General features: G+C 41.6%; 1 protein-coding gene across 9 annotated transcripts in view; it reads right to left on the bottom strand.

The window, feature by feature from the left end:
• The window catches only part of nav3 (neuron navigator 3), a 398636-nt gene that overhangs the window by 129854 nt on the left and 247850 nt on the right, over positions 1-20932 (bottom strand). For all 9 annotated transcript variants that reach the window (XM_040050291.1, XM_040050289.1, XM_040050290.1 and 6 more), the window contains one exon: positions 1256-1373. In XM_040050291.1, the coding sequence (XP_039906225.1) occupies positions 1256-1373 (118 nt within the window). The remainder of the gene's footprint in view (positions 1-1255; positions 1374-20932) is intronic.

The raw sequence follows: 20932 nt of genomic DNA, 5'->3' as shown, positions 1-20932 counted from the left end.
TTTCCAAATCTTAAAAACTCACTGAACAAATGATGGACACCTCTGCTTTTGAGAAGCTTTTGTAGAGTTAATTGTAAACGTAAGATGCCAAAAAAGCAACTGGACTGTTTTTATGATTTGTTATCCAAAGACAAAGGAAAAGAATAATTTGATGTGTCTGACTTTTTCTTGTGTCTTCTTTTGTATTTTGACATTTAATTAAAAGAAAAAAATCTAAATTTAAAAAATAAGAAACCTGGTGCAAAGGTGGAAAACAGGCAACGGAGGAACCCCTGTAATGTTAGATTGGGATCACCTTTTATTCAAACTACTGGAAGGATTTTGGTCTTAGAGGAGGAGGTTTACTCTGAGTCTTCATAACAATTGTATTTTAACTGAAATTGAAGTTAGTACAAAACCAAATAGAAACTGTCAGTTGACCTGATCCACCCAATTTATCCACTTATCCCAAAATTTATAGGAGGTCTATTTATTTGTGTCAGGAAACTGTTTGCCTCCCACTGCAACAAGCAAACATCACTGGCCAGTCTTCAGTCAATCCTTCTCTGTGTAATTTCTGCTGAGACTGCAAAAATCATGACCGATATCAGCAGCTGCAGTTTTATTCCATCTATTTAATCCTAATCTCTCACACATGTTACACAGTAAGGTGTCGTCAAATGAAAACAGGAACAGAAGGAGAAAAAAACAGAGTGAGGGAATCAAGGATGGAGAGAAGCAGGGTGCAACAAGCCAGAGAGACATGAGGCACGAAAAAACAGACCAACAGAAAGGGAGAGAGAAGTAAAGACTCTCTGTACTCCAATGGGAGACACATGCCTCTGCACCCATGGGTGAGTTATAGATCTGTGCTCTTATAGTTTGCCCAGCACCCAAAACAAGAAAGAGCTGCTGTGATTTGGCCCAAATTTCAGACTGAGAAACGGCTTCGCTCCAACTCACCACAACAAAGCTCAAATACTGTCTGTGTGTTTGTGTGAGTGAGTGGGTGGTCGATTCATCCACCAAACAGAGCAAACTATAGACACACACACACACTCTGTTGGTAATACATGGGCTTCATCCATCTGTACTTCATTAATATTCTTTTTTAAATATTGAAAGTTAGACTCAAAGCAAGACTGTACACTGTTTGTATGAGAGAAGTCAGTGTTTCTGTCTCTTCATGACTGTATCTACTTTATCTTTTTAACTGTGATCTGCATAAAAGTGGATTAAGTTAAAACACTGAAAGAGAACACACACAGATGCTCACCTATGATCTGGATGATCTGTGCCAGCAGGACTCCATCGGTGACATCCTGGCTCAGGTCCTTGATGAGACGTGGACAGCCAGACTTGGCCAGGTAGTGATTGGCCCAGTCTGTGTAGATCTGTAACAACAGAACAAACACTCTGTCAGTTTGTGTGTGTGTATTGCTTTAGACCCATTAGTTACACCACACAGGATCCCAACAAATCATAACATTAGTTATGGGGCGGGATGTCGAAAAGTTAAGAAAGACTGTACACTGAATGGCAGAAAGGAAGGGATGCTGAGTTTTGTGGCTTTGCTCTAAAGGCTACTTGAACCTTGCTGACTTTGATAACCTTCAATCACAAAACCAGTGCTGAGATCCCCTCCCCGCCATCCATCCTATAACAGCGTTCTGCTCTGCTCCTCACACTTTACAAGAAAAGTGGTAAATGCCTGCCAGGGAATAATGTTCAAACACTCGGATTCCTTGCACATCTTTGCTGCTCAGGCACAAATATTTCATCAAGTTTTGACATTTGGGCCCAGACACGAACACACAAACACACACTTCATCCTTAATACTAGTTCTCTATCTGATGCTGGCATTTGATTTTAAAATGACAGACTGCACAACTACTCTGTGTTTCTATACAGAATATTTACCGAACACCCAGAAAACTAGAACACTGCTAAACAAATTTGAAACAACTCAGAACAGATTTGAAAAGTCTTCCTTGATGTGTAAAACACAGATCCAGATGTTTGCAGGAACAGGTGAATTCACTTCCTAACTGAATCTTTCAAACCTGGAAGGGCAGCAAGTCATACAATCCTTTGCATTGTCGCCTAAAACTCTTAACAGAATCTTTCTTTCATTAAAGCCCATAAGCTGACTGATAAGTGAAGCTTTGTCTGTTGAGATGCAGATAAGTCTTGACAGCTGTTGCACATTCACCAGGCTCCAGAGATGAAAGATGTGAATCACATTTGGCCTCCAAGTGCTTGGCCCCATGCGCTATACAGAAGAATCAGTGGCTATGCAGGGCCAAGGATTTCCCTCTAGCTTGCAAACTTTACCCTTGTCCTTCAATCTTCAAGATTTCCTTCCAGACTCCTCTGACTAAGAGTCAGGCAGCAGTACCAGCTCTTCCCACTGTGATGTGGGTGCATTTGATGCAGATTTTAATAGACAGCCATAGATGAAGTCTTTCGTCCTAAAAGGCTCGAATGGAGATGCAGCAGCAGCCCATATAAAGACACCAACTGCTACAGCGCTGCTTGTTAAAGCTGTTCTTGTAATCCCAGATGAAAAAAAAAAAATCCAACACAGACCTAAACAGCAAGAATGACTTTGTGAAGGGAAAATCCCCTCAAAAATGTAAGATCATCCATTAGGGTAGGAATCTACAACTTAAAAAAGGATCTGATTCTCTTGAGTTGAACTTTGAGATTTAATCATGAATAACAAGTCTACATGAAGCCACACAGCAGCTCAAATTTGAGACATTTCCTAAGAAATTTCCATAAAAGCCAACCATTTCCCATGTTGAAGTAATCCTCACATCCCCTCATTTACCTCACACGCTGCTCCCAATTAAAAGCATTTCTCCCCCGCTCTTTTCTTTTTCTTGGAAGCGGGAAGTTTGCTCCTTTAAAGTTGCCGCCTCTCATACATTTGTATCTGTTGTGGTTTCCTTCAGCAACTTTGTCCATGATGAGAAGTCGTAAAGTGTAACCCAGAAAAAATGAGAGCCGTCATCGGGGAAACACCCGTTTCAGTATGAATGCTGGAAAACAGACATCCGTTAAGACCTGGTCGCAAAAAAGAGGCGCATGCTCGCAAATGAGGAGACTTACGTAGACGCACCGAAAAACACACTGTAAATGCAAACCGCGTCCCATCAGGGGGCAAGTAAACAAACAGGAAAGAGAGACGGGGTGGGGGCGGCGAAGTGTGTGAAAAAAAGGAATAAAGAGTGTGTGGTAACTACAATTACAGCAGGCTGCAGGAAATTTCAATAAGGCTTTCGCAAAATCTGCTCAACTGCTAAGGTCATCTAGTCGACACAAGCTCAAAACTGAAGACCAAAGATGAAGGAACGGGGGTTTGATTTGTGTCATATTTAGCAGCCACCGTCTTCTGTTCCTGTTCCCTTTTAAGGATAAGGAAAGAGATGTTTAAGGCCTCTGCGGGGGAATGCAACCAGACACACTCATGTGAGCAGTGGTCAAGTTTCCATAAGACACACTTGGGTAGGCAATTCAAAAAAAAAAAATCAAGAAAAAAATGGCAAATTATTCACTTCTACTCATTGAACTGGTCAGTTTGTCAAATTAAACAGCTGGTGGCAATAATTCTCCAGTTAGATGCCATTGGACCATTGCAGAAGAAGAAGGCATAACCAGAGAGTCAAGATGCAAGTTTCATCTATTAATCTAACAGAGGTCAGACTCTCTCAGGCAGCACTCTTTAGTAGAGCAGTGTTAAGGTTAAATGCTTCATATGAATCAGAATTAGTCTGCTTTCAGTGTATTGACACCTCAGGGAAGCCCAAAGAACTTTTCTTTTTGCAAATATAAAACAGGTGGATGAACTTGGAGGGAGTAATCCTTTGAGGAAGGTGTGATACTCAGCAGATTCAATAAATTGGGTGAAATTAAGGCTAAAATAGCCAGCTGCTTCTGCGTCTGCTGCAGCTCCTTGAGGGGTATGACTCTAATGTAAACATCTTCAGAGGTGTGCATTATCAACATGTTTACTTTCTGAATTTTAAACTTTGTTTGCCATGATGTGGCAGTTCATCTTGCAGACTGATAATTGTAATGTTTCATTGAATGAGATTCCAAGAATGCTCGACAGACCAAACGAGGCAGATGAAATATCAAATCAGGGACCAAGGCGACGCTGTTACAATAACTTGAATGAACATGCAAACAATTTCTGAATTGATTGAAATGGCTTCCAAACACAAAATAAACAGGTTAGTTTACACATTTTGTGTGGGTTGGGGGAATTTTGCAAAAACTTGTACAAACAGATCGACTTGTGCGACAGTTTTAGTAAAACTTACCACAAACTTTACTTTGCTTTTACTTTATTGCATAAGTGGACTAAGATATTCACTTTTCCTGTGGAGGAAATGTGAGTTGTACAATGTAAGCAAGTTTGTGACAGCTTACTCAAAAATGCTGAGTCACCTCAAATGTTTGTTTTGTACTAACCATCCCACGTTTGAACAGTGTTTGCTTAAAGATTCACATTCAAACTAAAATATGTTGGGAAAGCATACACCACCACACTGGAAAACCCACTTTGCTTTTGACGCAATGCCATCAATCTATGAAACTATATGACACATGGAGACATTGCTGTAACGCCTTTTGCTGTAGGAAAAACCGTCTTATGTTGTTCCAGATCTGTGTCTGGGCATTTTGGGATATCTGCAGTCAGCTGATCTGCTTCAAAGAGGGAAAAAAAATAAACTTCAGTAGAGCTCAGGCACAGCATGGCAAACATGAAGAGAGACAAAAAGAAATAAAGACTCTCCGTTTCTCACTCCAACTTCAGTTAGAAAGAAAAAGGTAAGAATGAAACAAGCCGATGTTTGGAAATCTAACTCTAGTCCTGACTCCAACATTGATCTGGGAGCTCTCCTCACCTGTCTCCTCAACCATCTGGTCTTACTATCTCTTCTCTGCTCTCTGAGCTTCTGACAAAGCGCACACATCAAAGAAACATTTCTCAAGAAGCTTGCCGCCTGTCTCTGCGTGAGCACCGGCTCACTCCCATTTGAGTCTGTCAGCCTCCTGTACTCGTTAACCCCTCCTCGCTGAGTCCCAATTGCTTTGGGAAGCAGCAGCTGGCACTACGACAGAGGCAAAACATCAGCAGTAACGCCACCTTCAGTGGTGCTGACTGAGACTACTGACATCATACACTGACACACATGCTGGGTGAGACAACACACGCATGCATGCATACAATACAATTTCCAAATGCCCCAGCTTCTCATATGCAAGTAAACACACACAATTATTCCCCCTCCTCCTGGCCACCCTCCTTCCTCTTTCTCTCTTTCGGCAGCCAGCATCAATCAGCAGAAGTCCAGTATCTCTGGTGATCTTATCCTTATTGGTACCACATGAAGTAGCTCTCGCCTCTTTTTCTCCACCTGCTCTGCAGACCTCTCCTGTCCCCTAGCGCGCCAGGCTTCCCAAATACTACTAACCAGCAGCTCTTACCCCCGGAGCAGACAAACTGCCTTCAACAGTCCTGATCACAATGCAGTGACTACAGCTACGCAGGTACTATTGGCAGAGTCTGCAGTGGCGCTGCTCAGCCTCCGGGGGGAGCCAGGTAAAAAGAGAAAGATGAGATGCAGGAATGAGGCACAAATGGGGAAGAGAGGAAGTTCACCTATAAAGTACTCACTGTATTCATTAATGTACTTCTACTGAATGACTGTTAATGTATGGCCTCTTTAATCAGGGCATCATTCCAAAGCTGTGTAATAAATTAAGAGCTTAATTGCATTCAAGGAGTTGGAGCAGATACACAGTCACTCGGAGGACATTTAGCTGTGTAATGCCGTTTGAAATATGCAAGCCAGGAGAGAGACGTCTCTTCTGTGGCTGCACTGGCTCAGAAACCAACTTGGCACCAGTGCCGCTCCCGCATGGGTCCTAAATGTAATTAAACACAACATGAAGCCGCATTAAGTAAACGAGCAGTGAGCCAATGGAATCAATGGTTCCGCCACCATTCTCTACTTCATCTACGTCTGGTTCATGACAAACCAAGGGCTGCTTGGATCAGACAGAAACAACACCGTGGTTAAAAAAAAAAGATATCCACAAAAGCTCTAGCTCAACAGAAAATCTGTACTGGTTGTACTGTTCAGCTGACAGGTGATCTCTGATAGGATCCAAATAAGTAGAATTTGACAATTTCTTCTCCTGAATGTGCGAAAGAATAATTTCAGCAGAAGAGTCAGCAGGTTGGCACTGTGCTTGTAATACCTGGCTGCAAATGCTCTATAAAGGTAAGCACTTCAGCACATGAATGTTAAAGCAGAGCTCAAGCATCAAATCCTGCACAGGTCTTTCTTCGCAGAGAATGTCAGACAATCCAATAAAGTAACAGTAAACATATTCAAGTAGAGTGAGGCATCGCAAAGTAGTGCTGAAGAAAGTTCAGTAAATGACTGATTTTAAATTTGAAAGCAGTGTGCTACAGAGAGCCAGCTAAGGAAGAGTGGAGGTCATCATTTCTGACTGTCGAGTTTGAGTGGCTTGAACTTTTTAAGATGTAAAGTGCATCTAAGCCGATGCTCTTTAAATAGCAAATTCTGGAGGAAGCAAAAGCATCAATCTGTTTCTGTAGGCTCAGTAAAAACAATGACGTGCATAACGCTCGACATTCTGAAGTTCTGCTGAAGACGACTTCCAAACCAGAGAGAGCCATGACATTTCAGGGCAATAACTTTTGGAATGGGAGCAACTGACAATCTGCAGCTGCATTATCAAAGCAGCTGGAAGCCATTTCTACCATGAAAACCTTCCTGGTGTTTCCAGGGATAAGTCTGACTCACAAAATGTTACCTCACATCTTCATTATCTTGTTCTGGCATAGCAGAGAGAGGGAGAGAGACCTTCAAGCCCACCTAATCTAGAGGTAATAAGAGCAGGCGGCCATCCAGCAGGTTTTACTCCAATCTTGCAAAAACCCAAGTGGGGGGAGTTTACAAATCATAGACTCAAAGTTTCTTTGTGGCCAGTCTGGCGCTAGCGATGAGGGATCAAAAATAAGAACTTTATTTACAGGATGTATAATTCTGCAGAAAAATACAGGATTGGACCTAAAATCTGGAGGCCATGAACGGGATGAGTGGGAAGCACCTCTGTTGTTATGCCAGCTGTCAATCACAGCCAAGCCTGGATATGTTGGGTTCAGATATGTGGGGCTGAGAGAACAGTCAAGTTCAATTTACAAGAATGGTGAATCAGAGTTACCTGGGGACAAAACACACAAGATAAAAATTAAAGAATAAACGAGAACAACAGTTTATGCAAGCCTAAAAGAAAAGGAAGAAGAGGCTAATTAAGTCAATTCTCCCTAATTCTCTGCTCTTGGGCTCTTAAATAAAAGTATTACTCAACATTTCCTGTGAATTTATTCAGTGTGCATCACTGTTTGCTTGGCTTTATCTTTTCCAAGGAAAACTGATTAAACGTGTGTCTATTTCAACGTCTTGCTGCAAATTCGCCCAGCTGGATCCATTTATACCACTCAAATTTATTGAGCATCTCCATGGCAGACAATGGACATGCAGTACTAGCACCAGAGTAGAATGTGAGTGTGAGTACATTTTATACATTTTCTAAGCTATTCTAAACGAATCAAAGCAGTAATTTGTAACTTTCAGGCTAGTGCTGACCACATGACATCACTGCAATCAGCCGATAACACTAAAGAAGCACATGCTGCTAAAACCTGAAACATTCAGTCATCACTTTCTCATGCCACAATCTGCCAAGCCACTTTGTCATTTCAGGGGAAACCCTGAGCAGAAAATGACATAATTGCACGGCTGGGAGAGGTTTGGACACACAATCCATGCTGGATGTGCTTGTGCGCGTCAGTCAGCGCTGATCTCCTGTAGTTCAGCAGGACTGAAGGCCAAAGAGCAAGGAGAGGAAGATGGAGAGTGAGAGAGGGATGCTAGCCAGACAAAAAGGAAAAGAAGTGGCAGCTCCAAAACAGCCTCGAGACAGATGAGCACAAACACAATTTAGAGACAGACAGCGGCAGGCAGACCGTATTCAGACAGAGATGAGTTTGTTGGCCAATTTGATAAACTGTCTGTGGTTATAAGCACCAATTACAGACAATCATTTGCCAAAGCAGCAAAATTTTAAGGTAGCACAGAGGGGAACTATTACATCTTGCTTTCCATCACTCTGTGCCAGGAAAAAGGCTCAAATATCTCTTATCATTCTGTTTTACAAAGCCAGCCTAGCACAAAAAAACCTAAATGTTACGCTAACTATAAAACACCAAGTATAATATAACTCTGGGGCTGTGACTACGAGCATCAGCACTTAAGAATCCATTTTCTGCTCAACTTTAACCTTCGCTACGAGATGAACGGACCGCTGGGGGTGAGATTCTCTATACGAAGCACACTATCACTGGATCAACTCAGCAGCTAAATTATGTTTATAAGACAGAACCCCATGACCGCCGTTTGAGAAAGTCATTTTTATCCAACCTCCAAACACACTCTCAGCCAGAAGCTGTGACACCAAACAAGGAGCCAGAGGAGTAGATTTGCATCATCTTCAGGTCTAACAGATCGTTGAAACTGCACAGCTATAAAACAGAAAGGTGAGGTGCTGAAATCACAATTCAAGCAGAAAGAAAAAAAAGAGAATGAAAAGCTGTCATTATGCCATATATTCCTATAATAGTTGAGGGTCAAGATCAAATATTAAATTAGGGGAATATTTACAATGCAACGTTCAGATTCAGGCATGAGTAAGTGTGTATTATGGAATCTGGCAGCGTCTTTCTTCCTATACTCTCTGAATAAAGGAACTTCACATATTTTATTATATGCATAAACTTTAGTCATATATTTTCGGTTTTTTGAATCATTTTATTTTACCACTGTTATATAATGTCCTTCGCTCTACAGTAGGTTTTATTACTGGGATTAAAAGAAAATTACTACAAATCCCACAAACACACTAAATCGCAGCTGTGTGCTCAAAGAATCATCTCTTCCTCCAAAGTACATGTTGACTGCAACAGATGCCGGCGAGGTCACACGCGCACAGTGCACGCTCACATGGAGGTTTATGAGACGGTTGTGCACGCAGACGCAAACAGTACAATACTTCACCATGGAAACCGCAGCAAGTGAGGCAGCGTCTGGTTTGCCGGCTCTGTGGCCTGTGATCCAGACGCTGCCACCACTGTGCCGGTGAAAGACACGCATAGTGTCAGTCGCACACAGTTACACAAATATATGAGCTCTCCGTGGCTCACCCGTATTCTGTGCTTTACAAAAGAACCCACCCTAAAACAACAGCACAAAAAATGAATAAGTAAATGTTGATTTCAAATCCAGGTTCCAGACAAGTACAGCTTGAGCCAGCTCTTACAGTCAGCAGGTATTTGTGTGATATGTAAACATCATGTGGGGAACTGTCTTAATTAGCCACTCAGCTCACCAGATGAGCTCCTTCTACAGGCCCAGATAGCTATACACCTCACCATAGTGATAACAACCTTAATTTGGGGCTTGTGTTGAATGCCTTTCCTGTTTAGAGGCCTTAACAAGTGGCCTGGGGCTTCCGGCTGTCACCCAACTATTCCAGGATGCCACAGGGCTCTATAATCATTCGTTCTGACCTCTGCAAGCTCCGCCCAGTCAAAAACACACAAATAAATCAGAAGAAACAAACAGGCTACCGTGTCATTAGCTATTCCTGTTGTAGCACAAAGCGCTGCTAGAAATATATGGACACAAACAGCTTCTTATCATGATGACAATCTACCACGACTCCGTCAAATCATTCCCCCAGAGGGTTTGAATTATTCCCTAAACCGATTCCAACAAAAACCAAATCATGAGGACATGATCTGTGTGAGTCATCGCTGGCCTGCTCCGATTAGTCACACTTCCTCATTTTTCATCAAATCAAGATGAGTCAGCTGCTGAGTTTGACTGGCTGTGGTTGGTTGTCATCAAATGGGCTCCAGTAAGGCACGAGTTGGAAATACTTTCACCGACAACAACTGTTGCTTTTGCCATCATAAACTGTTTGTGAAGAAATGAGAATTACTTGCAATTAAACGTTTTATCAAATGCACATGGGAAAAAACGCAGACATAAGTCACTTGTGAGACGGGATTGCTGAGATTTGCAGACCTTTACCAGCATATGGCAGAAATGCTGCACCAGCTGCTAAAATCTTGACCAGGTATCAGCCCCACTGGACGTTTCTGGCCTTTATTGTTTGCGTACAAAGCCCATTTATTAGCCAATTTACATGCTGTATACAACACATGCCTGTTTGGTTTCAGTCGGGGCTGCCATCTGCTTGTTGAGAAACAAATTAATGTAGATTGCTAGATTAATGGGTTTTTGATTGGGTGGCAGCCAGAATGCCGAGAGCCAGAGCCTGCTTTTATTAACAAGCCTCTCAGAGGACGAGGACAGGATGGCGACACTACGCTCAGCCACTTAGTGAGCGGGTCAGACTGCAAAACTGCTGATTGTTTAGTACACTATTGACTCTGAGAGCACAATGTGAGTCGTCCGTGATAAACACGATTCTGCGTGAGCATGAGAGAGAGCCATTTCTTTTAAGTGGCTGGTTTTACTTTAAATTAAATAGTTTCTTAAAAGCAAAGGGAAATACATCACTCTCTCCTTTCTGTCTCAATGCAGTGCGTTTTCTTTTTTGTTCCATCAGTGAGCAGCAAGAAAAGATATTTTGATTAGTTATAGGTTTTGGGATAAGGATGAGTGGTTTCCAGCCTTGACTGACACACACTGGTTTCACTCTACAACACTTCGTATTCCATCACTCTGAGTAATCTGTATCTTTCACAGAACTAACAGTAGAGGGCACCATAGCAGAAACACCAGCATTTGGCTTTTGTGGCGCTGCGGGCTGCCTGAAAGCAGTCCGAGGGTCGTACGAATTAACTTAATGAGTCATTCATGGATCGCCTGTGAATCACTGTTTGAGAGTGAAAGCCAGAAATGGCTGGCCACTTCAAAGCCTGAGTGGCTTTGGCTCTTTGGTTAGTAATGAGGCATATTTCCCTCTGTTCTCTGCAGCCATAACCTATAAACCAGATTCCCCCTGCCCGGGCCTTAAAGCAACAGATCTGTGAGATGCAGTGTCTTTTCAGAAGGTGTGACTTATCAATTGACTGTGTAGCAGACAGGGTGCAGGCAATTTAAGATGGACATTTTAACCTTTTTCTCTTTTTATTGTAATACTACCAATGCTGTTTTATTATTATTTTTTGTTTCTTAGACTGAGTTTTACTCTCCTCTTTACTCATCACCTAGTCAATGTTCGCACAGTAGAAACAAAAACGTCTAAATCTAAAATACAAACGATACACAGAATATAAAGAAAGTCATCTCCATTAATTTTACATATAACTTATAGTTTGTAATTTTCTTTCATTAGTGATTGTTATTATTGATAGTGGTGAATTAATTACAGTGCAGTGAGGCTCTATCAGTGAAGTAAGGGCATCTTGATATCTGCTGCATTCATTTTGACTGTACCTTTCTTTACTCGGTGCTTTTATTAACAAGCCTCTCAGACTGCTCATTGTCATTCCAGCAAATCACTGCAGCACTGATTTGCTGGAATGACTTAACTTTGATTCTCTTATGCTATTACCCTAATTGTGCATTTCAAGTGCCATGTGAACAATGAGAGCACAGAGCAGAAAGGAAACCAGACACGTTAGCTCCATTATGGAAAGACATGTGGCATTCATTTCAAGCAACAGTTTTTAAGCATACTTAATGATGTTGGTAATCCATGGAAGTAAATTGTATTGGGAACTTGTTTAAAAATAATATGGGATATTGTAAATTCTCAAAATCAGTGCAAGCTGACAGAGTTTATGACTGCACCTGGTGCACAAAGCCCTAAAGAACTGCCTACTTTTACCATTTCCAGCCATTATATTTCTTCCACTGCAAATTGGGGTAAATAAAGGACTCAATCTACCCAAATATAAAGGTCTCCCGAATTCTTTTACACTATAGATTCTGCACACCAGACCTCCACAGCTTCCTAACACTCATCTCCTTTCATTGCTGAAATTAATATGCTTGAGATTTGCAAAAAGAATCTGTGCGCCATGAATGAACCTCTTCGTGCCATCAACAGGGTCGAAAAAGGTCGATAAACTTCAGTTTCCTGTAGCTCTTTTAATGTCAGACGCAGGGGATTCCATCACGGCACTTCTTCAAATTGTTTGAAAGAGAAGCTTCAAGGAAGAAAGTTCACGATGCAGAGATACCTCACACCCAAGAGTAATTTAGCAGAAAGTAAGATTTAATGCTGATTAATATTCACAGTCACTGAACTGATGAAGCGGTCAAACACAAACCAAAGCTTTCATTTAGCAGCAAATATTTAGTCACCTCCCAGGGCAAAGTGGTTATCATTCAGTGCCTGGCGTGCCAGTTCTGTGCTGGCACCAGCAGAGGGACCTGCAGACCAGAGGAAAATGGCCTTGATCATTAACTCTCTCGTGCCATTAGTCCCCCGTGGTTTTTACAGTGGCTCCACCAGCTCAGTTAAACCTTACCCGTCTACATTCTACAGTGACATCATTCATAAATCACTGTGCATTAAAGCAGCAGAATTAGCAGCTAATTAATTTGATGAGCTACCAACAGAGGTAATAGCGGGATGAATGATTTATGCTTATCTTTATTCTGTCCTCTCTGTACTGCTCTTATCTACAAGTTGTGCTTTGTTGTTGCAGTTGCCAACATCTGTGATGGGGATTAATCAACTTTATCTAATATCACATTGTATTTGATAAACATTTGTCTCGACAGAGGAAAGAGTGGAACTAAAAGCAACAGTATATTAGTGTAACAAAAAATGTGACTGCATTTTTTAGACTAGTGCTCATCCATTGAAAAAGAAAACCCACGGCAAATACAGAACCCAGACAGACAGAAGCTTGGTACCCACGGGAGAGTTCCAGTAACAGTCAGCTTATGCAATCTGCAGCCATCAAAGAGTTACACCGACACCGAGTAAAAAACACTGCTTAAATAACGGCTGTGGTTAGCTTGGCTCTTAGTACCCACCAGCCCTGACATTTACTGTAAGTGTAGTGTCAATGTACTAAACATCTGGAGCTGGTGGTCCGTGACTGGGCCCTGAATCACAGGTGACTGCTGCTGAGTCACAGAGTTTTTTTCACTCAGCCCTGCTGGAAGTGTCTTCTCCTTTCACTCAGACTGGGAGTTGCTCATTCTTGGTTTGTGTGTCACTGTTGGCATTTGTTGATTTTCCCAGTTTCTTTTCTCACATGCTGTTGATTGAGTGTGTCTTCATGTGTGTTGATTGTTTTTGGTGTTTTGATTACAGAGATTTATAGCTGAGGCTATCAATCAAACGCTACTGCTGCAAGGGCTGCAACAGCTGTTCACGTTACTATGTTTTTTCTTTTACTAATCTATCTTTTTTGGTCAATAAAATGTGAGGAATTGATGAAAAATAGACAGAGTTATTGTTTTGACATATAAACCAACTTTTTTTCTTTTCCCTCCATCCAGCTGTTCCAGAGGTTAGAGTGCAGTCTGTCAGGATTTCCTTGTTTTGAGTTTTGCTTGTGACAAATTTAAAATTGGACACAGACACAAAAGAACACACTTCCACCAGTGTCACTTTTAGCGTTTCCTCACTGGTCTCTAAGGCAGTTTTCATCCATTAATAGCTGTTGACATGAAGCAACAAGAGGGGTTCCGTTCTGCATGTGTTTCTCTTGTACCACACACACACACACACACATACAACTTTCCACACTCTAAGCCATCCCACACAGCTACAAAAACAAAGTCCAGACAAAGGAAGGAGGGTGTGCATGGATTTGTGTGTAAATCTGTGTTCAAGAATAAAAGAGGCAAGAGGTAACAAAAGATCAGATGTGTTGAGATGAATATGTTGAAATGAAGCTTTGTTAGCCCTGAACTCAAACTTATGTTGTGTGTTACAAAGTCTGTTTTAAGTACATCTAAGAGTGGAGGAAAATTAAAGAGTCAAAGCAAAGGCAAACTGGAGCAAACAGAAAGTCAGAGCTGGGATTCTAAAAACATCTGTAGGAACAGGACTTGGGACAAACACCTGCTGACTGGAGAAAGAACCCAAAGAAAGAAAACAAAGGAAACAGAGGGAGGCATGTTTTTTATGCGTGAACCTGCAGAACTTCCAGCCAGGGCAAAAAGAAAACACGAACAGCTATTTTGACTCAAGTTGACAAATGGCGCTTACTTTCCAATTCCCTGTGATCTTGTTCCTTGCAGTCCTGAATTCTATTGTTTGGCAGTAACATGGGCCAAACAAAAAAAAAAAAGCTTCAGGACATGTGGGCTCACCAGTAGCAGCGAGGTCGAGGCAAGCCCTGCCAATTTGTTAGCATGCAACTTTAAGTGCATTCAAAGGAGCTCAGTGTGCGAGACCTGGCTTTGCACACTAGCTGTCAGAAGAGAGACTTGTCAAGCTCAGTGAAAGGATGGAGTCTTGTTTGATCTCTCTCCCCATCAGCCTTTCTTGTCAAGAAGGACATTTATGAGAGGCGATGTGTTGAAGGGGCAGCTGAAAGAACTTTTTTTAAAGATCATATCATGCTTGAAAATCTCAGGGGCCTTCATCACAGCACGTTTTAAAAGCTCCTTTTAAAGTGAGTGTTAACAGCAACCTCCTCTCTGCTGCTGCCCTGTTTAAGTCGGTCGCCTATTAGTGTCTCCCACTTTCCAAGGGAGAATGGGGAAGTGGGAGGGGTGGGCTCTGCAGATGGGTCTGAGGGGTGAGAGACGGTGTGATCAAGTTGCACGGACCCAGCGGCTGACAACATTATTTATTAGCCATTCCTAATGGATTTAGAGTGACAGCAGTTTCAGTTCACTGGAAGGGTCAAAGTCAGAGACAACAGAACGCTAATGCCAGCGAGGGTGACAGGCAGATTTGTAACGGACCCCTCTTGGGCTAGGGGTGGGTGGCAGATTGGGGGCTCTGAGAATTCAAAAAGCAGAAAAGAAGACGATTCAGAGGAAGCGGAGCGGGATAACTGTTCTTCTCTCAGAGGAGTGAGAGTGATGGAGAGAGATGTGTCTGGGACGAGACAGCGAGCGTTTTTCCAGTCTATTTGCCCTCCGTCTAGACCCAGAGTCAAAGGGGCAGGCCCAATAAAAAGACTGGATATTGCGGCACAGACACTGGGTTAGACAGAGTCCAAAAATACTGATGGTAGGCTGTACTGTGGAGTAGCTGAGGACACTGAACTTCAGTGATAGCCATCAAGAAAACTCCCACATCCACAATCTATCTTGCAAAGACTTTCTACCAGAACTCTCTCTGAAGGTTCCAATTATGCTCCAAATAAAGCTGAATAGGTCTATCGAGACACTTTGCACCAAGGCCATTTGGATATCTTTTGACATCAGAATAGGCAGCAAGAGTTGAGACTTCATCTGAGACAATGGAGGTGGTATTAATAAAAGCTAGCAATATATATGAGTAAACAACTCAGTATTTTATTAGCTTCCATTAAACGGAAAGAAGTCTTAGCCAGCACAAGAAAGACAGTTTCTGAAATCCTTTCCAAAGGATAAACAGAAACATAAATTAAACAATTCTGGGCATTTGGGATCAAAGTATACGCTCAAACCAGCGTTTGATGTAGGCATGGACCGAAATGTGCATGTTTAAGAAGAAATGCAGTGTATTCTGATGTTGATTAAAATACACCAAGTTCTGGCCCGCAGTTTGATCATCACAGTCCAGAGATCAAAGGGGCAAGTGAACTGTAGCTTTCTGCACCAGTGAAGAGCACGGGTCCTGTTCACTCCTCTTCCACTCAGAGGTCACGAAGCTGAGGCAGGTTCCAGGGTTCAAGTCCCACTGGGGCTATTTAGGAATACTCATCACATAATAAAAAAGAACCACCACAGTTGGTGATTTCTGTGTCATGTCCACACAGGCATGACATAGTTCACAAATCCACACAGGCATGACATAGTTCACAAATCACTCCCTCTTGACCTTGACAAACAGCTTTCTGTATTTAAACCTAAAAAAATGCAGCAGCATCGAGACTCTGAAAGGCAACCAGTGTGACAAAGTGGAGAATTACAAGCATGCACCTGCCAGGTCACTATTTCTCTGGCTCAGAGTCAGCACGGTTGGATACAGTTCCTGTATTCAACATTGATTTGTTTCCTCCTACTTAGCTGAGAAAAAAAACCCCAAGAGTTGCAGAACTCTGACAAGACACCTGCAAAGAAATTTTGCTTTATGCTGCCATGATGCACTGTGACACACATCAGCACACACTCTTTGCAGAGGAAAGGGGCTTGACCATGCAATGCTTTCATTTCTTGTCTTACAAAGGGAACAAATGATTAAAAAGGGAAGAAAGGCTTATGAGGGAGTGATACTTTTGATTGCTTTCAGGGTTTTTCTTTACAGATTGAAAACTTTGTAACATTTAAAAACAGGGTGCAAAATTGACATTGGAAAGCAGCAGCAGTAGCTTGTACACACTAAAACCCAGGAATTCCTCCAGAGCTACAGTAGAGAGGTTTTTCAGCATGACTTGGCACTGAACCCTCAACAAACATAAGACCTTGAGGGAGAATCAAAATCCATTTCAGAAAGGATGAGACCTTGAAAAGCATTTGGATAAGGTCAGCTCTTCCACCAGAATGTATGAGCGTGCTGTTAGCAAAACCATTATTAGAATGCTCTGTCCTACATGTTTCCACTGAAAAGCAGCCTTTTCTGCTCATTAGACATTATATAAAGCCACACAAATTAAATTAGTGTGTGTGGGAATGTGGGCAGTGTGGAGGTGAGGGCTGTAGAAAGCAAAAGGCTTATATACTTTCTCTGCTGTAATTTTCATATTCATACTGTTTTATTTTTACATTTTTGTCAGAATGTACATCTCACAAATGCACAACATGCACAGACCAATACAGCATCAGTGCATATGAAAGACCAGTGCTATAGTCATACGAATAATCAAAAGTTCGTAGGAGCACTTCTTTTAGATGTTACAGCTGAATTCAGTGTAACTGACCAAAATATCTGTATGGAAAAGCTTAAATACTCTTGTTTCTCACCTTGAGCTTTCACCCTAATGAAGAGTTTTCTTTCAGGAAAGACATAATGTGTCATGTGTTCTACGGTGGCACATATTCTAACAGCAAAGAAATTTACTGTGTTGTTCCACAAGGTTGTTGCTTGGGCCCTCTTTTTTTCTTGATTTTTAGAAACTGTTTACCTTATTTTGTTAAAACAAACAAACAAAAAATCAAAAAAAACTTGAATTAGTTATGCATGCAGATGCCATCCATCCTTCCATCCATGGCTGAATTAAGTTAGACTGAGCCCACTTTTGAAACATAAAATACTGCAGTCTTTTTTCTTCAATAAACTGATTAGCTTTTAGTATCTCGTGGTATGTAAAATCTCATGGACATGAATACAGCTGTAGAATGGCCATTGCATGGGTGTCTTGTAATCAGTCTTTTTGTGAGAGTGGCCTGAAATTAATTTAATGTTTAAGAACATAAAGGGCTTTCCAGTTATTTCCCAACTTCCTTGATTTTACCCGCGTGGTGACTAGAGATTTAAAGAGATCTTGTCTTAGAATTAAAAAAGACAGTTGATGATAAATAAAAGTATATAGAGTAGGTGTGAAAATAGTTGTGCTCTTTTTTGATGCCAATATTAAAAATTCATGAACCCAAAGTTCTCAGCAGCCCATAAAAGTAAAGTAATATAAAAAAATCTAATGTGGAAGAACGAAGGGCAGCAGAAGGCAAGAGGCAGAAGGAGAAATAATATGAGGAAGCAGCTAATCCTTTATCAAAGCTCTCATCTTCTGGCCAGTGGAGGGGAGAAATGGTGATAGTGAGTGTTGAGTATGTAGACAAGTGGTGCTCCCTGCTATGAATACCAACCAGGTGATCCAGCCACATCTGCAGCACACAGTAGGAAAAATAATACCAAGGTCACACGTAAGTGGCTGGTCTTAAATAATAACCTGTCTATTTAAGTGGCCTGCAGTTTAGTAGATAAAGTGTGCCACTCAGAAATGCTTCAGGAGTTTGAAAAATCATTTGCTACTCAAAAAGTGAGAAATATCCAGCTGGCGCATGTGATATGATTTTGTCTACTCTGGAGAAAAGTTGCTTGTTAGTTTTTTCATGTCCAGAAGGCTTCAAATGAAGAGGAGCACTACAAATACATGAGTGAATTAGTTTATCAAGTGAACCTGCCAAGTAGGAACTTAATCTCGCTCTGATAACAACAAGTCCTGGATGACTGCTTTGATTTGAGAATTGACCTTTTCCCTGCAGTCTCAACAGAACAGCACATTCTGCTGTCAGCTAAAAAACTCCAAAGTGGCACTTTTCTTGGATCACAGGCCTGGGTGATGGGCAGAAACCAACACGTAAATGTGCATAGCAGTAGACTTGTTTAGGATTCAACACCTAAGTTTGTTTTCAAGTGCTGTGGATGACTGCCATTGGCCTTTGAGTTTCAGACTTGATAAACTGTAGTTATTTCCCTTTTTTTTTTCTAATACAGATCAGGATTTTCATACATTTTTTTCAAAGCTCACTTTGATCAGTGGTTGTTGATCAATGGTCATGAGAATTTGCATAATTTTGATGAAGGAACTGACCTCCCAGCCCTTTGTTCCTTCAGTGGTACAAGTTTCAGTCATTATGCAGATAAGATTGGTGAAACCTGCAGTCAGCTGAGACTGAAGAAGTCACTTGGATGAGTGACGAAACGTTACTCCCGCTGACAAAGCTACATCCAGATGAACAGAATCAACTTTTGGAGACATACAATTTTTTACATAGTTTTATGAAAACCAAACTGAAAGCCCAGGAGGTACTGGAACAGCCAGGGTTAACGACTCAGCAGATTGGTAGTTAACAGAGGAGGTGCAACGTTGCTCGTGCCACAAAAGGAGCAGTAGGTTTATAGACAGGGTTGAATCCTCCCGTCATCCTTTCGGCTCAGGATGACAGGGGGGATTCAGAAACCTGTGTCTGAGAGCTTTCAAACAAAAAGGATGGAACCCATTCTGAAAACATTTTCTTCAGTAACCCAGTAGTGGGTTAACCGAGCAGCAGTTGAAGTAACACTGCAAATAGCGGATGCACTGTGGAGCTAAAGGATTTATGAAATATGTGGTGCAAACCATGGCATAGTGCAGTGAAATACATAAAAAATCCAGGAAAATCCACTTTAGCATATTAAAAACACTAACAAATGGACTTTTGCGCCTCACACTGGGCTCTGAGCGGACACAATGTACAGAATGATCCTACAATATACTGCAGCTTGAAATCTGTGCTGTTGCAAAATGCTGCAAGAGCAAGCTTTGATCTTGCAGCATTACAACACCAACTCCATCTTCCCTCCTCTGTGCTCCCAACATCCACTGCTGCCTGTTAATATTCTCAACCGCTCCCCCCTTATCTCACCCCTCTCCCACTCATTCTTTTGCCTCTATCTGTCCTCCCGTTTCTCCACCATTTTCACCTTAATCTTCATATTTTCTCACCCATTCATCTTTCCTTACTATTACATCTTCTCTTTATCACCTCCTTTTACTCCTCCTCCTCATCTTTCCTTAGACAAGTGATCACAAAGCCATGCGTGCACCCTCGGATATAGAAGGAGGGAGGAAGAGAAGTCTAGTCTCGCCTATGAGACAGAGAGAAATGATGAGAGAATCAGGTGCTATGTCTGGATGACCTAATGAATAAGTAAAGCTGTAACCTTAAAATGGGGAAAAAGGAGACAAAAAAAATGAAGAAAAAAGTTCTCGCTAATGTGAAAGAAAAAACAAATTGATAGCTGGGTTTGGTTTCAACAGCTTAAAGAGCACAAGAAGCAATAATGGAGATCTCAGGCCGTGTTTCTGATTTACCACTTCAATATAATGTGGCTGCCCCAGAGGCCAACAAAGCAACGTTCCTAGGAACAGATAGAAATTTACTGCATTCACGGATAGATTGTCAACTGACACCCCGAGCTCCCCCCGATGCAGCTGTAGATTTAGCAAAAAAATAGTGTAACTTATGCCATTTCTCAAAGAACATAATCCAAAGCGCTTTTCAATATAAGGGGTAGGTGGGAATCCTGTGGGAATTAAATCCCCAATCCTGTAAACCAGCAAGCAGTTTGGATTTCTCAAAATGAAAACCACCTTTCTCACACCCCCTCCAGGCTTGCTCTGTTTGTTTTAAAGGGCAAGAAGGAACAAAGGGGCTGATTGGGGTCATTATGATGAGGTCAGCACATTTGTGCTCAGAAAGGTTTTGTAGAGCAGTAAAGCAAAGGTTACTGATTCATTTCAGATAAAAGATGACAAACTTTGTGGACATTTCTTTAACAATAGCTTGTTGTAATTCTGGTACCTCTGCAGCTCACTAAATACCACACTTAGTCTTGTTTGCTTCTCCAAAGAAATACATGACTGTATTGTAACTTGTTACTAAGCTAACAAGATATATCTTAATTGAATGATCCTTAATATACAGAGACTTCCCCTTGGACAGAGTACAGCCAGGTGTTTCCTCATTTCTCTTTAGGCTAAGCTAAAATAATTTAACTGATAGTTGATTAATTATATGTAGATATAACTGTGGCAAAAGGTTCAGAATTCCAAGAAAGAGAAAGTGTAGCAAGGTTTTTTTCTAGCCTGATCTGCAGCAAGTACGCTGCTTACATCCATCCACCTCTCTTACATTTATGTGGCTTGACACTTTAAGCTGCACTGGACAGTGTGTGGTTGTACTGCAGCTGATCAGGTCACGAGTTTCACTCCTGCTACTGGACTAGTGTGCCCTTGTGTCTCCTCAGGCATTTCACTACCCGCTG

Source organism: Simochromis diagramma, unplaced genomic scaffold (assembly GCF_900408965.1).
Source record: "Simochromis diagramma unplaced genomic scaffold, fSimDia1.1 OVJJ01000131.1, whole genome shotgun sequence".
Classification (NCBI taxonomy): domain Eukaryota; kingdom Metazoa; phylum Chordata; class Actinopteri; order Cichliformes; family Cichlidae; genus Simochromis; species Simochromis diagramma.
The sequence above is the reverse complement of the archived record's forward strand: the minus strand, read 5'-3'. Positions and strand labels throughout refer to the sequence as shown.